Source organism: Rhinopithecus roxellana, chromosome 4 (assembly GCF_007565055.1).
Source record: "Rhinopithecus roxellana isolate Shanxi Qingling chromosome 4, ASM756505v1, whole genome shotgun sequence".
Taxonomy (NCBI): Eukaryota; Metazoa; Chordata; class Mammalia; order Primates; family Cercopithecidae; genus Rhinopithecus; species Rhinopithecus roxellana.
Window position 1 is genome coordinate 2,370,131 of NC_044552.1, and position 16,533 is coordinate 2,386,663.

The following is a 16,533-nucleotide window of genomic DNA, read 5'->3' on the forward strand; positions in this document are numbered from 1 at the left end:
GGTGGCGGGTGCCTGTAATACCAGCTACTTGAGAGGCTGAGGCATGAGAGTCACTTGAACCTGGAAGGCAGAGCTTGCAGTGAGCCGAGATCATGCCACTGCACTCCAGCTGGGGCCACACAGCGAGACTCCGTCTTAAAACAAACGAAACAAAACAAAACCCCCCAAAAACCCAACCCCAATCCACTCCATAATTAGTGTAACATACACTTCCAGACAGTCAATATGACACTCAATTTGATGTTCTAACACATACTTTATCAGGTATTACATCATGGTGGATGTAAATTAAAACATCCCAATAGGTGACTTCCTCTGATTAGCTACTACTCCTGGGCCTCACAATTGCTACTACATATACATATACATATATATACACATATACATATACATACACATACATATACATACATATATATGTATATATATATATATATATATATATATATTTTTTTTTTTTGAGACAGAGTCTTGCTCTGTCACCCAGGCTGGAGTGCAGTGTGGCACGATCTCTGCTCACTACAACCTCTGCCTCCTGAGTTCAAGCAATTCTCCTGCCCCAGCCTCCCGAGTAGTTGGGACTACAGGCGCATGCCACCACGCCCAGCTAATTTTTTGTATTTTTAGTAGAGATGGGGTTTCACCGTGTGAGGATGGTCTCAATCTCCTGACCTCATGATCCACCCATCTTGGTCTCCCAAAGTGCTGGGATTACAGGCGTGAGCCACCACGCCCAGCCACTATTACATATTTACTTACTATATATATCTGGCTCTGTGGCAAGCAGTTGGTATGCTTTTTAAATTTAGTATTTAAATAACCATGCAAGACAAGTATTATCACATTATTATAGATGAGGAATGCTTTAAAAAAGTGAATTACAGACTGGGTGCGGTGGCTCACGCCTGTAATTCCAGCACCTTGGGAGGCTGAGGCGGGCAGATCACGAGGTCAGGAGATCGAGACCATCCTGGCTAACACGGTGAAACCCCGTCTCTACTAAAAACACAAAAAATTAGCCGGGTGTGGTGGCCGGTGCCTGTAGTCCCAGCTACCCAGGAGGCTGAGGCAGGAGAATGACGTAAACCCAGGAGGCGGAGGTTGCAGTGAGCCGAGATTGCACCAACTGCACTTCAGCCTGGGCGACAGAGCAAGACTCCGTCTCAAAAAAATAAAAAAGTGAATTTCAAAGAGCAATTGGCTTCACTTGCACTGCTGAAAAGTGGGAGTCCAGCTCAAATCTCAGTTTACCTGACCCCAGCACCACTGGGCTGGTCCTGCTTCTGAGTAGTCCTCTCTACTACTGGCCCACGCCTTCCAAGGCGTCTTTCAGCTAACCAGTTTTCAGTGACATGAAGTCCTTTAGGTCTCCCCTGGTGGGATAGGGGATGACCTATATCATTTGCTAAGTATAAGGTAGATAATTGAGTTAGTGAAACTTAAAGGCACAAAACCAGGACATCCAGGAGAGGATTATGCTCACTGAAAATGTTACATATCAATCATGGCTATTAATTCAAGTTCAAAAGAGAAATCATTCACCTTTACTACAGAATTAGAAACAGCCAATGCAACAGAAGTTTTTAAAAATTATATTTAATACAAGTGAATAGATTAGAAGATCTGAAATGTTATAAAGCAATATACACAACGAATAAATAATTTGCACAGGAGAGTCATGTCTACATTACATAACACTGTCTAGTATGGGAATACTTAAAGTAAATCCAGTGATAATGGAGAAAGTCCATAAAAATGCTAACCTGTCTTCCCTTGTATGAAATTGTTCAAGTATAAAAATCCAATACAGTGTAAAATAGTATTCAATTTAGTTTAAGAATAAAAATTGCAAGTATTGCAGTTTCAGAAGAAAAATGTAAAGCAGCATTTAAAGACTACGTAAGAATAGTGTTAAACTAATGAATTACCAATAAATGAGATCTACACAGGCAAAATCAGAGGAGGAAGCATGAAACTAGCAATATATACTGTTTAAAAAAAAATCTAAAAACTAAACTAAAATGTGTTAATGTAAGAGTACTCTCTTATACAGTGCACATATGAATTTAAATAAATCCAAGTCAACATCTTTAGTTGAATAGGTTAATATTTAATACGCTACATCTAGACCTACTAAATAATTTATGCCATGAGATGAATACATAATTTTACAGTGTCACATCTAAAGTTCCTTTCTTTAGAGTGCAGCATAGTAAAACTTAAAAATAAATATCTTAAATAGCATTACTATTAAGGCACAGTATAAACCACATTATCATTAACCTTTGAAGAATTGTAATCTCAGTAACCTTGTTGTCTCATGTACTGTAGTCACTAATAAATAGTTTTAAATATGACTCTGAAATAGATACTAAAAAGTGTAAAATTACTTAAAAAGGGAAAAAAAATAAATGTCCTTAAGACAGTTCTGCAAACTTTGCCTGCCTTTATTCATAAGCCACGAGTCGACACAATAAATAGAAAGAGAAGGCTGTTGTAGTAAAAGCCTGATCCTATTTCAGAATCAGAATTGCTGACACCAGCAGATACAAGTTTCCCAAAATTGAAACAGGATGGGGAGAGGGATTAGAATGTGACAAGCTCATCAAACAAGCACAAGTGATGTGTTCTTTCCAGAACTGTGTGTTATTGATTGTCTGTACAGCTGTTGCACCCATTAATTCCACATCACTTGTTCCACAGTTCCACTCATCCACAGGACAGATGAGAAAATAGCTTTGGTGCCTGTCCACCATTTTACCCACTGCCACGCTCCTAGATTGATTGTTCGATGCCCATTTTTGAGATAGGAAGAACAGGACCTTCCGACTTGAAAAAAGTTCTATAGGCCTTAAATGACTGCTAAAAATGACAATCAGTGCTTTCGCCATTTTGTTTGTAAAAAATCTGCTTTTAAATGTAATTCAAGCTACATATTGCTCGCTCTGTATTCCCTGGTTCAACTAGATTCAAACAGCATTTTTCTAACTTGTAAAAGGCAGTTTGCTTCCCTGATACTATAAAAAGAGCAAAAATAAAAATCCCGTTACAAAAGTGAAGTTCCGTTGTTACTCCTGGCGTCATTTCATAGTGGCCTTTCATTTACTCAGGCTCTTTGGGATTGATTTCCAAAATTGTGCCCATTCCTCTCATTCTTACCTCTTTCTCATCTAGAACACTACCTGGAGTATAAAAAAAATAATAACTCTGCTTCACAATAGCATGGCTGTTTTTTGTTTTTTGTTTTTTTTTTTAAAGCTGTTAAGTCAATGTTAACTCTCTTATTAGCTACTAAAACTTTGAAAACTGGGAGGGAAAGAGAAAACAATTCAACTTTGATCAGATGGCTGGTCTATTGCATTCGGTCTGTCTGCAGCTGCTGAGGCTGGTACTGGCCAAATGCTGCAGCGGCAGCAGCTGCTGCAGCGGCGGCGGCAGCTGTCCCAGGTGCCGCTGCGGTGATTGGCTGCTGGACTGCGTAGCCATAGCCCCCAGCAGTAACATATCCTGCAGCAGCTGGAGAGGCTGCATAGGGGTACTGGTCATAGGCAGCAGCGGCGGCGGCAGCAGCAGCGGCTGCTGAGTATTGTGCGTATGCAGCTCCAGTGTAATCAATGTAAGGGGTGGTGGAGGCGGCAGCTGCTGTCGGCTGGACATGTGGAATGACCACTCCTGGCTGCACAAAAGCCTGCGGATAGACATAGTGGGCAGGTATCCTGTTGAGAAATGGAAAACAAAGTCAGGCGGTCATCACCTCCTATCTGAAGCATGTTGTTCAAAGATAAGACAAACTCAAATTTAGTGGTTATTATGAGCATAGGGTTGCCACAATATCTACTTTCTAGTGGTCCACTGAGAATACTCGGGCAGTAGCCAAAGTCATAGGGTGCCCCCACAAGAACTGGACCCCAAAAATATGATGACACCCTCCCTGCTAGAATTGTCATGTATGATTATTTGGAGCTGTTAAATACAGTTTATCAAGAGTTTGGAAAATAAATCAGGATTCATGAGGGCTACACACACGAGATATTTAACAAGTGCTCGATTGATGAAGACTTTGGAAAATTTTGTAATGAGCTCATAAAATAAAAATGTTTAAGTAAATAGAAAAATTCTTAGCCAAGAATATAGGACTCAACAGGTAGTCCATAATTATTCACTTCTGTGGGGTGATCACCAGTTCGTCGAAATTAACATAAACATTAACAAAATCCGTATGTTTATTATCATGGCAACCCTACTTGAAATTGCTATGCAGACTCAGCACACATTAATCTCTCTGCAACCTCAGTCACCCTTATTAAAAATAATAATTAAAAAAGGAAGCAGGCGACAAAATAAAAAAAAGGAGTTTAAAAGTTCACAAGTGTGGTAAACACAGCAGAATCACACTTCTCAAACGAACTGTAGTGCAGCTCACTCTGTCACAAGAGGCTGTCGTGGGAAGCTACAAAAATGCTATTAACATTCATGGCAGTGATTCCCAAAGAGATGTGCAGCACACTTATTTTCTTTCTTTCTCTTTTTTTTTCCCCCATAAAATTCATAAGGACACAACGGTCAACCAAACCTGTTTGACTATCAGGCACCTGAGGGTCAGCCAGCTTGTTTATCTCTATGCAAGACAGACAGAAGGGGTTTTGGGGAAATGATGAGGTTGAGGGAAAAGGCAGGACAGGGAAGTACAACTAAATATTTCTAAAATTAATAGAAATTTAAAAGGTTTACATAACAAGAAAAGTTTTTTTTCGCATCTACTAACTCTCATTTCATCCTCCAAATCAGCAGAAATACGTTAGTGTCATGTTTGAAATCTGCCCTATTCGTTGATATTTTCTACAAATCATATCAATTGTATAATCATGTGTTATCCTGCAAAAGTTCAAGAAAGTCAAACAAAACCAAGTACCTTTTAAAATTATACATTCACAGATAATACAAGACAGACTCCAGTGACCTTACTTAAAAGTTAATGTGGTTAAAAAAATAAATCACAAGAGGTATTTAAAAAAAATCCATGCATCTCCATTCTCACTCTTGCAATTTATTACTGCCCATCTGAAACACTACCATGAATATCTGATTTATCTTCTTCTTTAAAATAATCTCCATTAAAGCCCCCTATATTTATATCTAAAATTATGACACTAGAATGCTATGTGGTTGTTGGCAAAGCCAACTTATAAGAAGTACAAGGACAACTTAACAATCTTCCAATTTCAAAGAACTCAAAACAGAGAAGAGCACATGTAGATTGTTCAGAAACATAGATTTTGCTTTGACTTTTCAGAGTTTTACTGAAAGTACTCATTAGTGAACATCCATGGAAAAGATGAATTTATCTCAGAGGGTAGTGGACTTTGGCCCCAATGATAAAAATACACTCAATTTTACCAGACTTGCAGATCTTTCCCAGTGCCAGGAGAAACGACGTCATCAAGTGTTTCTGAGGACACTCAGAGATGTTCTTAACTGCTTGTCAGAAACCAGGCGCGTGGTCGTGCACACACTCAGAACGCTGCTGCAGGTCAGGTGACTGGCTCACTCGCAGCAACAGGTGTGGCTTTATGAAACACTGTCCCTGGAGGCTGCCACCTCCACAACGTGTAGACACGGCTAAGAAAGCCTACTCTCATGCCAGTTTACATGTGGTGATAGACAGCAGGGGCTGCAGCCGGGCTATTTTTGATCCTGTCATGCGACAAGGGTTTCCAGCGGGTAAAATGTCTTTATAAGGCCAAAGTAAAACATGTATCAGCTGCAAAGGCCAGCCAGTGCGGATCTCACTGACACCGAAACCTTAACCCCTTGTACTCACTCTCAAAGTTCCAAGAACAACACTGTGGGTGCTAGGTTGGTATCTCTGAACAAAGGTGTTAACTGAAAATGTTTATCCTACAAAAAGGCAGGAGAAAGTGTTGTGAAGAATGCATTAAAAGACAGGGGCAAAGTTGCTTAGGGGGCTTTAGCTCTATGTTTACTTCGCATTAGGAAATAGTTTTGATTTCACAATGTCAAGCAATGAGAATATAAAGAAAGTTCACTGGATTATCAGACTCCTACATGAAGTTTGGCAAAGGTTAAAGAGACGTCTGGAAGGCAAATGAAAACCTAGAACATTTTAAGGCTTAGGGAAAAGGAGAACCCAAAAGACCTCAGAGAGCCTAAAATATCCTGGGTCAGGAAAGAGGGCAGAATTGGACTAAAGGTTCAGGTGGCACTTTGGAATGAAATCCTGAATTAGGAGTTTTTTTTAATAGTCTGAGAAACCCGTTAAGGTGATCTGGGAATCTCCCTCCTATTAGACATTTACCAATGTCTTTTCCTAACTATAAAATGTGCATGCCTAGTAGTTACAAAAAGCACAAGTGCAAAGAAGATACTTTTGGTAATTTTCAAAGAAAATTTACTACATTTTCCTTTTCTTCCCATCTCTTCAGGTTGCACTGACATCTCTATGTGACCTTTGAAGCAACATCGTAACTGGTTCCGAAGAAATTCCTAACTGGTTTCCTCTTCCAATCTATCTCACAGCAACTGATGACAAAGTCTCCATCTCATTCATTTGCTCAAAGTAATCCTTGGCTCCTAACAAACCAAACTCAGTGCAAATTTCTCAAGCCTTGGCATTCTAGGCTAAAATACCCAGACTGCCTCTGGCTCCAGAACACCTTTCTAGTATTTCCTTCCACCCTTCCTCGAACCCAGGTCAACTGGGCTCCTTTATGTTTCCTGGACAAGCTTCACATTCCCAGATCCTTGCCCTTTATTCATGTCATTCATCCCTCACTGCGATGCTGTCTCTACCTGCTGAAATCCAAATCCCACTCACTGAGCTCTAGCACTCACTACGTGTAGAGCTTTCAGAAATTTGCTTTATTTTTTAGTCTCATATTTTTCTTTTTTTCATGCTATCGTGTCTTAACACAGCCTCATATTTTGCATATGTGAAATGGACTAATAATCTCACAACCCTGGATTGCTGTGCATTAAATAAAATTATCTGTGGAGAGAGTCTACAATGACAAATATAGTAGGCACTCAATAAAAAAAGAGTTCCCTACACTCCACCATTCTTTAAAACCTAGGTCAACTTCTACTTCCTTCATGAAGACTTCTGAATTCCATTCACTGCCCTGATGTCCATCTCTCTTATCTGAAGCCACATGGACAGCCCTTCTTGGTGCTTATTGGCTTTCTTATTGGATTACGAGAGAATAGAGTTTTGTCTTTTGGGGCTACAGCTTGACAAAGAGGAAAGAACGCAGCTTCTGAGGTCAGGCAGGCCGTGATTCTGAACCTAGAATCAGACTCTAACACTTAGCAGTTCCGTGATCAGGGGGATGTTAATTAACCTCTCTGTGTCTTCGTTTTGAAAAAGATATTAACGATGCCTTCAACAAATACTTACTGTGAGAATTAAATTATATAATTTATGTAAATCCCTTATCATTACAATCCATATGGCAGATGTTTGGTTAGTGTCAGTTACAGTCCCTCCTGCCCTCCTTAGTGGACACTATGAATACTAAGCACAGTGTTACCACACCCAGCATAAAACTGAGCACTTAAAAGGCATAGAGTCAATGTTTAAGTTATGTTCAACCTGATCTAAACTAGCCCAGAAATTTCTACTCACAGGTCTGTAGCCTCCCCTCTCCAAGGTTTCAATAAGGAAATGCTTCTTTCAAACATAAACTGTAAAATATTGTTCAGCAAGTTTACAAGTTTTTCTACATCTGCCCACTGTGCTACATAGGAAATTCCTTTTAGGCCCGGGTGTGTGTGTGTGTGTGTGTGTGTGTGTGTGTATATATATATATATATATATATATATTTTTTTTTTTTTTTTTTTTTTTTTTTGTCGCCCAGGCTGGAGTGCAGTGGCGTGACCTTGGCTCACTGCAAGCTCCGCTTCCCGGGTTCACGTCATTCTCCTGCCTCAGCCTCCCGAGTAGCTGGGACTACAGGCGCCAGCCACCACGCCTGGCTAACTTTTTTTTTTTTGTATTTTTAGTAGAGACGGGGTTTCACTGTGTTAGCCAGGATGGTCTCGATCTCCTGACCTCGTGATCCGCCCGCCTCGGCCTCCCAAAGTGCTGGGATTACAGGCGTAAGCCACCGCGCCCGGCCTTTTTTTTTTTTTTTTTTTTTGAGACGGAGTCTCACTGTGTCGCCCAGGCTGGAGTGCAGTGGTGCGATCTCGGCTCATTGGAAGCTCCGCCTCCCGGGTTCACGCCACTCTCCTGCCTCAGCCTGGGATTACAGGTGCCCGCCACCACGCCCGGCTAATGTTTTGTATTTTTTAGTAGAGAACGGGGTTTCACTATGTTAGCCAGGATGGTCTCGATTTCCTGACCTCGTGATCCGCCCACCTCGCCTCCCAAAGTGCTGGGATTACAGACGTGAGCCACTGAGCCTGGCCCCTAGGCCAAGGTTTTATCTTCAAAGGCCCAAAGCAACCTGGGGGCCATTTAAGGACCACAAAAGAAGAGTTCAGTTACTAGAATTTCAAATAAGTCAAGTCAAATTTGAAATTCTCAAGCTTCTTTCCAGGCCTAAAACAGGAACATGTAGCATTCAAACAGAATTTAGGATGACCAGGTGTGATTTGTTAGGTACAGACTCTGAAATTAGAGCAGTGTTGAGAACCTCTTAAAAAAGAAAAAGAAAGCTCGCTTGGTCCACCTGGAATGCTATCTATTTCTAATAAGAATCTCAAGTTCAAACAATTCACGCACACAGTAATAATCACCATCCTTTATAAAGACAAGTTAACATTAGAAGAAGTGGAAAACAAAAGGTTGCTATCAAAACACACTTGCTTTCAAATTTCCATATGACACATCTTACACTGGTGGTTCTAATTTTCCTTGTGTTACCTTCTTTCTTAAGGACTGATCTACAACGACTTCCAAAACCAGTCCAGATTCCTATGCCCAGCTCTCAAGATCCACCTTAGACAGTCTGGTTTCTCCACGCACTGAGTCTTCTACTCTATGCCTCTGCTTCGGCTCACTCCATCCTATACCCTCCAGACATATTCAGTCTTCCTTTTACCTGACTAAGACAAACCCAGTGGTACAAGTCTAGTGCCAGTCTACCTCCCACGCACACCACAGCCTTATTCAACTCCTCCACCTCATCTATTTTCTTGCTACTCTGAATTCCTTTTGTACTTGAAACAATAGCAAGTCATTTAGCAATTAGTAATTCTTGACTGGTTTTTGCATGACTTTTGCTTCCCAAACTAATGTGCAATTCCCTCGTTTTGCATCACCCACTGGCACAGTGAAAAAATAAACACATGCAACTACCTGTTGATTGATTCCATTTTATAACTGTTTCAAGATTATTAGTGTGAACTCACCACTAAGCTCACATCATGCCTTCAGATACAAGCTCTCCTCCCTAATCCCACCTTAAACAAATAGTCTAAATGAATTACCCACAGAAATAGCTGAACCCATCAACCCACCATTTGTTGTCAGTATCTGGGTTGGCTTGGATGGGGCTTTGATAAATAGCTATGGATATAGGAAGGCCCTTTCTGATCATATTGACAGAAGCGTCTTCCACAGCTAAAAAAAAAAAAAAAAAAAAAAAAAAGTAGTTGGCAATAACAGTAGGTACTGATATGTTAGAGCTGTAAGGAGGTGGTCATGGGAAATAAAACCTGACTCTTCCAAGTCAAGTTATTGTTACTTCCTTTTTAAAACCTATTCTTAGAGACACATATGGTAGACAACTATCTATGTAGACAGATTCCAGCCTTCCAGGTTACACAGGTAGATATTTAGGTCCTAAGCTAGAGAAGAAATTATTATTGAGGATAAAATACTCTTTCAACAACATGAACATTTAAAAAGAAAATTTAAGTATCCTGCATTAAGAGTTACAGGAATGTTGATCAGGTAGAATACAGACGAAACAGAATCTAGTGTACAGGATAAATTGAGGCGGGGGGGGGTGATCTCCCACCCATATAACCTCTGAATGGAAGAGAACTGGGGACCTTGGAACAGGAAAAATGGTAATCACAAGACCCAAAGACAACACAAATATAAACACGTGTTCACCTGAGTTAGGTCCAAAAGGTGAAAGTTAGTGCTACACTACTCAAAAAAACTGGCTTGTGTTAATAAAATCTGATGAGAGTTGCTGAACCTTTAAATTAGATGGTCTAAAAGTAGATACGCATTGCAAAAGAAAGAACCCCATTCCCAGAAAATTTCCCATAAAACAGAAACTTAGGACATGCAAGCAATGAATCTGTATTCTGACAAAGAGAAATCACACGATTTAGCACTCACTACAAAAATATGGTTAAACAGAAGTCACAGGCTACAGCTTAAAAGCAAGAAAAAAAAAAAAAGGCCCTTTGCTTCCCATGGCAAAGTCAAAAGTCAACACCCCTCAACACCACCACCAAAACCAAAACGCAAAGAGCCCCTTCCCCAAGGAAAAGAAAACACTTTCACTACAGCTCTTTTCAATTAAGTAAAAAGCACACAGTTTAGCTATCAACACCACTTCATTACTGTAATAAATAAAATAAAGCACACGAAGGGCTATTGACTATTGTGAAAAATAAAAACAACAACACCAACATCCATGCATCGTTAATCACCATCTGAGCTTGTGTGTCTGAGTCTACTGGTTACAGAGTTTAATTCCAAACAGAACTATTCCACCTCTTATCATGGTATCCTTCTGATCAGTTAGCTTAACTGTATACGAGCCCTGTCAGGTTAGAAAGAGATAAATAAAATTGAGTCAAGTTGAACAGTAGTAATGGTGATGGGACACAATCGTCTTGTACACAAGTCATACCTGGTATTTTTGTTTTGTTTTGTTTTGCTAATCATAAGCTCAAACTTTGTCTCGTTTGGAGGCTGCATACTTGGTCAGATAACTTGACTCATCTAAAAATATTTATAGTATCAGCATTAAAAATGCACAAATATATATATAAAATTATATAACCAGGAACATTCTGTGACATCATGATCTTATCTGTATATAACAAAGAGGCAGGTTAACAAATGATAGCCATACTGAAACTTAAGAAAGTCTGATTAATCAACTTACCCAAAAGGTCTCTGTATAAGGGCTGGATGAAGTTGTTGAACACCAAAGGCAAAACCTAACAACAAAATATACCACATTCTTTATTTGTGCATGTTAAGGCATTTATTACTCGTACAAGTAAAATGCAATCACAACTTCCACTTACAAAAGATAACCATTCTTTTGCCACTTTAAATAAACTGTATGTATGTATATTTTTAAAAGTCAGTTTTATAAATGCTATCGTTGATTCAAAATAAATGTTTTAATAGGGGAAAAGTGGAAACTTTAAAAAAATCTGCAAAGTTTAGTTGGCAGACACAGAATCAGACCTTGGGAAAATGTTCATGAAATAATATGAAGTACAGCAGGATCTGACAATGAAGTTACATCTCAAATATTCTTACAGTTTTGAACCACAATCTATGAAAAGTCTTTGTAATCTGGAATGTTCTGAGATACTTCAGACAATGCTTTGAAAGATTATAGGTTTTAGTTTCCAGTATTCAGAATTCACACACACGCACACACACACACACACAAACTCTTTTTTTCTGGATACTACATACCCACAATGTATTAGACAAATTTTTTTAATGCCCATGAATATTTGCACAAGCACTCACTGTCTTGACAACCTAGTTGCCTTTTAAACCTGTTTGGATGGAAGTGTCAACCTCTTCCCAAAATTTCAGATGGAAAGGCTTAGAAGTGAAGAGTACATGATTTTAATCAAACTTTACAAGTAAAGACACCTGACCAAGGAAAATATTGTATTTGCTTAAAAATCAACTCTCAACTATTTGTGCTAATGCAAAGGGCAGTGTTGTCATTAATCCAAGAGATACTGTTTTCCCATAGACAAAAAGCTGCTCCCTTTTGGTAACTAATAGCCACTTGACATAAGTAAAATATTTCTCATCTCTAAGCCTCAGTTTCTTTGTCTGTAGCATAGGGTTTTTGAGTAAGCGCAACTTCTCTTTTCTTTGATTGCCAATACTCTGTGATTTTATGTTAAAGTTTTACCATTTGGGGCCGGCACGGTGGCTCACACTTTGGGAGACCAAGGCGGGTGGATCACCTGAGATCAGGAGTTTGAGACCAGCCTGACCAACACAGTGAAACCCCATCTCTATTAAAAACACAAAATTAGCTGGGTGTGGTGATGCAATCCTGTAATTCCAGCTACTTGGGAGGCTGAGGCAGAACTGCTTGAACCAGGAGGTGGAGGTTGCAGTGAGCCTAGATCGCACCATTGCACTCCAGCCTGGGCAACAAGAGCGAAACTCCATCTCAACAAACAAACAAACAAACAAACAAACAAACAAACAAACACCTTTACCATTTGGACATCACCCCTATCCCTTAATGCTTCCCTTGGGTCTGTGTTCAAGTCAGATTGCCTGCTCTGAGTACAGTGCAACTGGTGCTGCAAGGAGACACACCACTAAGTAGGGAAATATATTAGTTGAAGTCGACAAATTTGGCTCATATAATTCACATGTGAATTATCTACAGGTGGCTAAAAATTGGAAAACTGAGAGCAGACTACAAATGTATGTCATATAGGAAACAGGTGAGTCATGACTAACTCTTCCTCCTGTACAAACTGTTCAGACCCCCAAGATCCATTTTTGCACACAGGTACATTTCAAGCCCTGAGAGGAGTATTTACAACTCTTTTATGTTTAATGCCTTGGTAGAATAACAAGCCATGGTTCAAGTTTACTAACACATCTACAGGAGACAACGTCTTCTAAATTAGAGAATCAGCCCATCCGTAAGTGGGGGGGGGGGTTCTTGCAGAGGGGGGTAGGGGAGACAGACATTTCTCACCTGGTTGCATGATCCTTGGTTTTGCTCCTAAGTATGCCAGGTTCACGTTGGCCTTTCTGCCATCAATGATGGGATTGGGGTCCTTGCAGGCCCTTTCGGCAGCAGCCCGGTCAGCCATGGTGACCTTAGCAACAGACACACACAGACATACATACATAACCTCTAAATTAACCCCTGAAGGAAATCAAGAATCACAATGGGGAATTCATTCATGATAAAACTGAGATCAAACTTTCTTTCTATTCTTTTCTTCTTTCGGCTGGACCCTCCTCTTTGATCTCCCATTTTTAAAAGGCGGGCGGGGTGGGGGGAGCGGGTAGACGAAGGAAAAAAAAAGAAACCCTCTAACCCTGCCCCACCCCTGAAATCTTAAGGGTGCTAGTAGGGCCTAGCTGAGATTTGGAAGCCTCAATTCTTGGAACTCTAGATCCTCCTTCCCCGACTCCCCCGCCCCCCAGGTCCCTACTCAGCCTCAGAGGCACCGTTTGCTTTAAAGAAAGTCCAGCCTCACATCCGCCCAACGTTCCCAACCTCCCGAAAACACTCCCCAACGACAATAGCTATTGTCCCACTCTGGGGCTCCCTGCTCTTCGGCAGCTGAATTTGCACGCTTAAATCTCTAGGAAGGAAGCTTAATATGCTGTTTCAGTTCGGCAAAGAGCCCTAGGATGATCCTTTAAAAGAACCTACCTTTGCAATTAAAAGGCGGGGGGATGACACAAGGGGAACAGCTCCATACCTCGTGGGGTGTCCCCTGCCTGCTCCAGCCACAACACCAGAACACACGCATTTTTACAAAGCAACAGCGCGCTTAACAACCGGCCTGCAGCCCAGGAATGCTGCAATTGTTCGGGGTTGCGGCCCCTCCCTCGGAACCCTCCGCACCCCAAATCCCATGGTCATTACAGTTGTCTCCTTCCACCCCTGCCCTGCCTTGCCCGGCCCCCGACAGCGCTGGGTCTTCTCCGAAATCCGCGAGGCTGGCGCCGGCCCTCTCCCCTAGCAAAGTTTTAGTTCACCCCGGAGCGAAGGGGCAGCGCCGCTCTCCCCGCGGGGCTCCTCACGGGTCACGCCGAGCCCTTCACTCCAAGCTCCCGATCCCTGGGGTCAGGCGCCACTCCGTCCCTCTCCCCCACCCCCCGTCCGTGCAACTTACAAATCCATAGCCCCGGGACTTGCCCGTCTGCCTGTCGGTGATGACCACCGCCTCCTCGATCTCGCCGAAGACCTCGAAGTACTTGCGCAGGCTGGCGTCGGTGGTGTGGTAGGGCAGCCCCCCGACGAAGATCTTGGTGTACGTCGTGTCCTTCTGGGTCGTGTGCATCTTCGCGCCCGCCCCGCGGCTCGGACTCCGGCTGCGGCTGCGGCTTGGGCAGCGGCTGCGCCTCCTCCTCCGGCTCCGCGTCTCCCGCACCCTTTCGCGGCCGCCAGGGGCCAAGGGCGAGCCAGGGGGCGAGGGCGGCGGCGCGGCGGGAGCGAGAGGCCGGGGGCGGCCAAGGGCGCGGGGCGCGCGGCTTCCGAAGTCGCCAGCGGCCCTGGAGACTTGACTTCGCTCTCTCTTCCCGCCCCCCCTGCCGGTCACCGTACAAATTCTCCGGATCGTCTGGATTAGAATCCGGTTCTATAGAATGTGCAAGCGGTTTCCACTCACCCGGCGGGGAGGCCAAAAATGAAAAGAGAGGGTAGTCCTCAAGCGAAGAAGGGGGTGCTTTAGAGGTAGATTTTTCTTCCTTAGGAATCAGGTGCCTTGGGTGGGGTGTGGGGAGGGTCCGCGGGGAGAGCGTCCGAGCGCCGAGGCGGGCGGGGGGCGCGGCGGCGGGGCCAGGGGCGAGGGACTCCGCGCGGCTTCTGCTCGGGTCTGTCCCTCCCGCCGCGGGAGCTGGAAGACGAGTGCAGAGGACGGCTCTCCACCTCTCTGCTCCCTTCCCCCGCGGGCCGGGGGTCGACGCCCGGCTGGGGAGGGGGGCGGGCCGGACGCCTGCGATTGGCCGCGGCAGCACCTGGGGCGCCGGGCGCCGCCGCCCCCCAGCTGTTGGGAACAGCTGCTTCTCTCCCGGCGCGGCGCTGCGCTGGGTCTCGGGGCTCCGGCTCTGTAGCCGGCGCTGGGGTAGAGCTGGAGACGCCTGTAGGCGGCCTGGCTCTCGGCGTCGCCTGCTCTAACCAAAGTCTTAGGGACCCGGCGCAGCACCAGCCGGGACCCAGGGTGCGGGGACTGTGCCCAAGGAGGAAGCTGCGTTGCTTTCCAAAGTGGACGACGCTAGCTTTTTGGGCTAGGCCTCGGTGACAGGGCCGGCGACCTGGACTGGCGAACTGGGGTCCCCAGAGGCCTGGGGCGATTCGCTGAGAGGAAGATCCCCTCCCGGGTGCGGGGGGTCAAGGAACTCGGCCTAATGATACCCAAGCTGGACACCCTGGGGTCTGAAGAGTGAGAAGGAGGGCCCCAACTTTCCTTGGCCCCAAAAAGCCGGTGCTGGGGAGACTCAGAGAGGTAGAGGCAGAAGGAAAAGAAAGATCTAGCTCTTGGGTGTAGTTGGGAAAACCATTAGCCTTAATTGCGCACCGCCCAGCCAAACCAAGTAACTAGAGATACCTATGTCCATCAGGCACCGCCTTCTATTTCAGAGGATCATAAATTAGTACTTGAGCCCCCACAGTCACCAAATTTGTCTTTCCTCCCTAACTTAGTTATTCAGGAAGATTGGTACAGATGTCTCAGCATAAGTCTTCCTTGTTTTTTTTTTTTCTAAACAATTAATCTGTTTCCTTCTATTTGAATTACTAGAATGTTTAGTGGCTTGACCTCATCTGTTTTTATCTGGATGTAAATGTAAAAGGTATACTTTTTGAAATCAACTTATTGCATAACCAGTGGTTTCCACCAGTAGACCTGAAAGCATTTGTAGAACACAGGGCACCCCATATATATTATGACTTTACATCAGCTTTTTGCAACTTCTTTTAATTGAGAGTTCATTCAATTAGGCCTTAAAACCATTCAGTCATACTTGAGGTTTGGATGAAAATATTTAATGTGAGCAGAAGGTTTCATCCACCATTGTTGGTGCACAATTTCCTTTTAAGTCCTTTCTACCAGGAGTCCACCCTACAGTCCCTACATTAATCGCCCCTGAGCGGCACCATTTATTCCATTAAAACAATTCGGTATGTTAACCATTAGAGAGGTGCATACTGTGTTTCTCTCCAGGGCACCTTTGCAGTCAACCCAAGAGGGTGAGAAATGTTGCATTTGCAAAGGCTAATGGTAATGCAAATATTCTTGTGCAAAACATTAAATATCCTTTTTCATCTTGCTGACTTCCTCATGAGGTTGACTTTTTGAGGTCATTGGTTTCTTTACGTTTGAACCCTCAGTGGGAGATATAGAGAAATCAGAAATCTATTAAAGTTAAAAACATTTTTTTCAACCAATTAAAAAAAAATAAAGAATTTTACAAATAGATGAGAGCCAGAAAGTGAAATTGTAAAGAGCCAGCACACAGGTTCAAAAAGCACTCTGTGTGCTGGTATGATGAAGATAATTTTTAAAATTTATAAAAACAAAGCAGGCGGGGAAAGAGAGGAGGCGTGTTTTTTAATGTTCAACATCCATCTTGTGGTGTCATT

The 16,533-nt window shown here is 43.1% G+C and overlaps 1 protein-coding gene across 1 annotated transcript; it reads right to left on the reverse strand.

Moving 5' to 3' along the window:
* Positions 1-1,576: 1,576 nt before the first annotated feature.
* RBM24 (RNA binding motif protein 24) lies at positions 1,577-14,462 on the reverse strand. Its single transcript, XM_010352728.2, has 4 exons — positions 14,066-14,462; positions 12,910-13,033; positions 11,095-11,149; positions 1,577-3,716 (listed from the first exon to the last, which is right to left on the reverse strand). The coding sequence occupies exons 1-4, from the start codon at positions 14,231-14,233 to the stop codon at positions 3,353-3,355; spliced, it is 711 nt and encodes a 236-aa protein (XP_010351030.1). The 5' UTR covers positions 14,234-14,462; the 3' UTR covers positions 1,577-3,352.
* Positions 14,463-16,533: the final 2,071 nt, after the last annotated feature.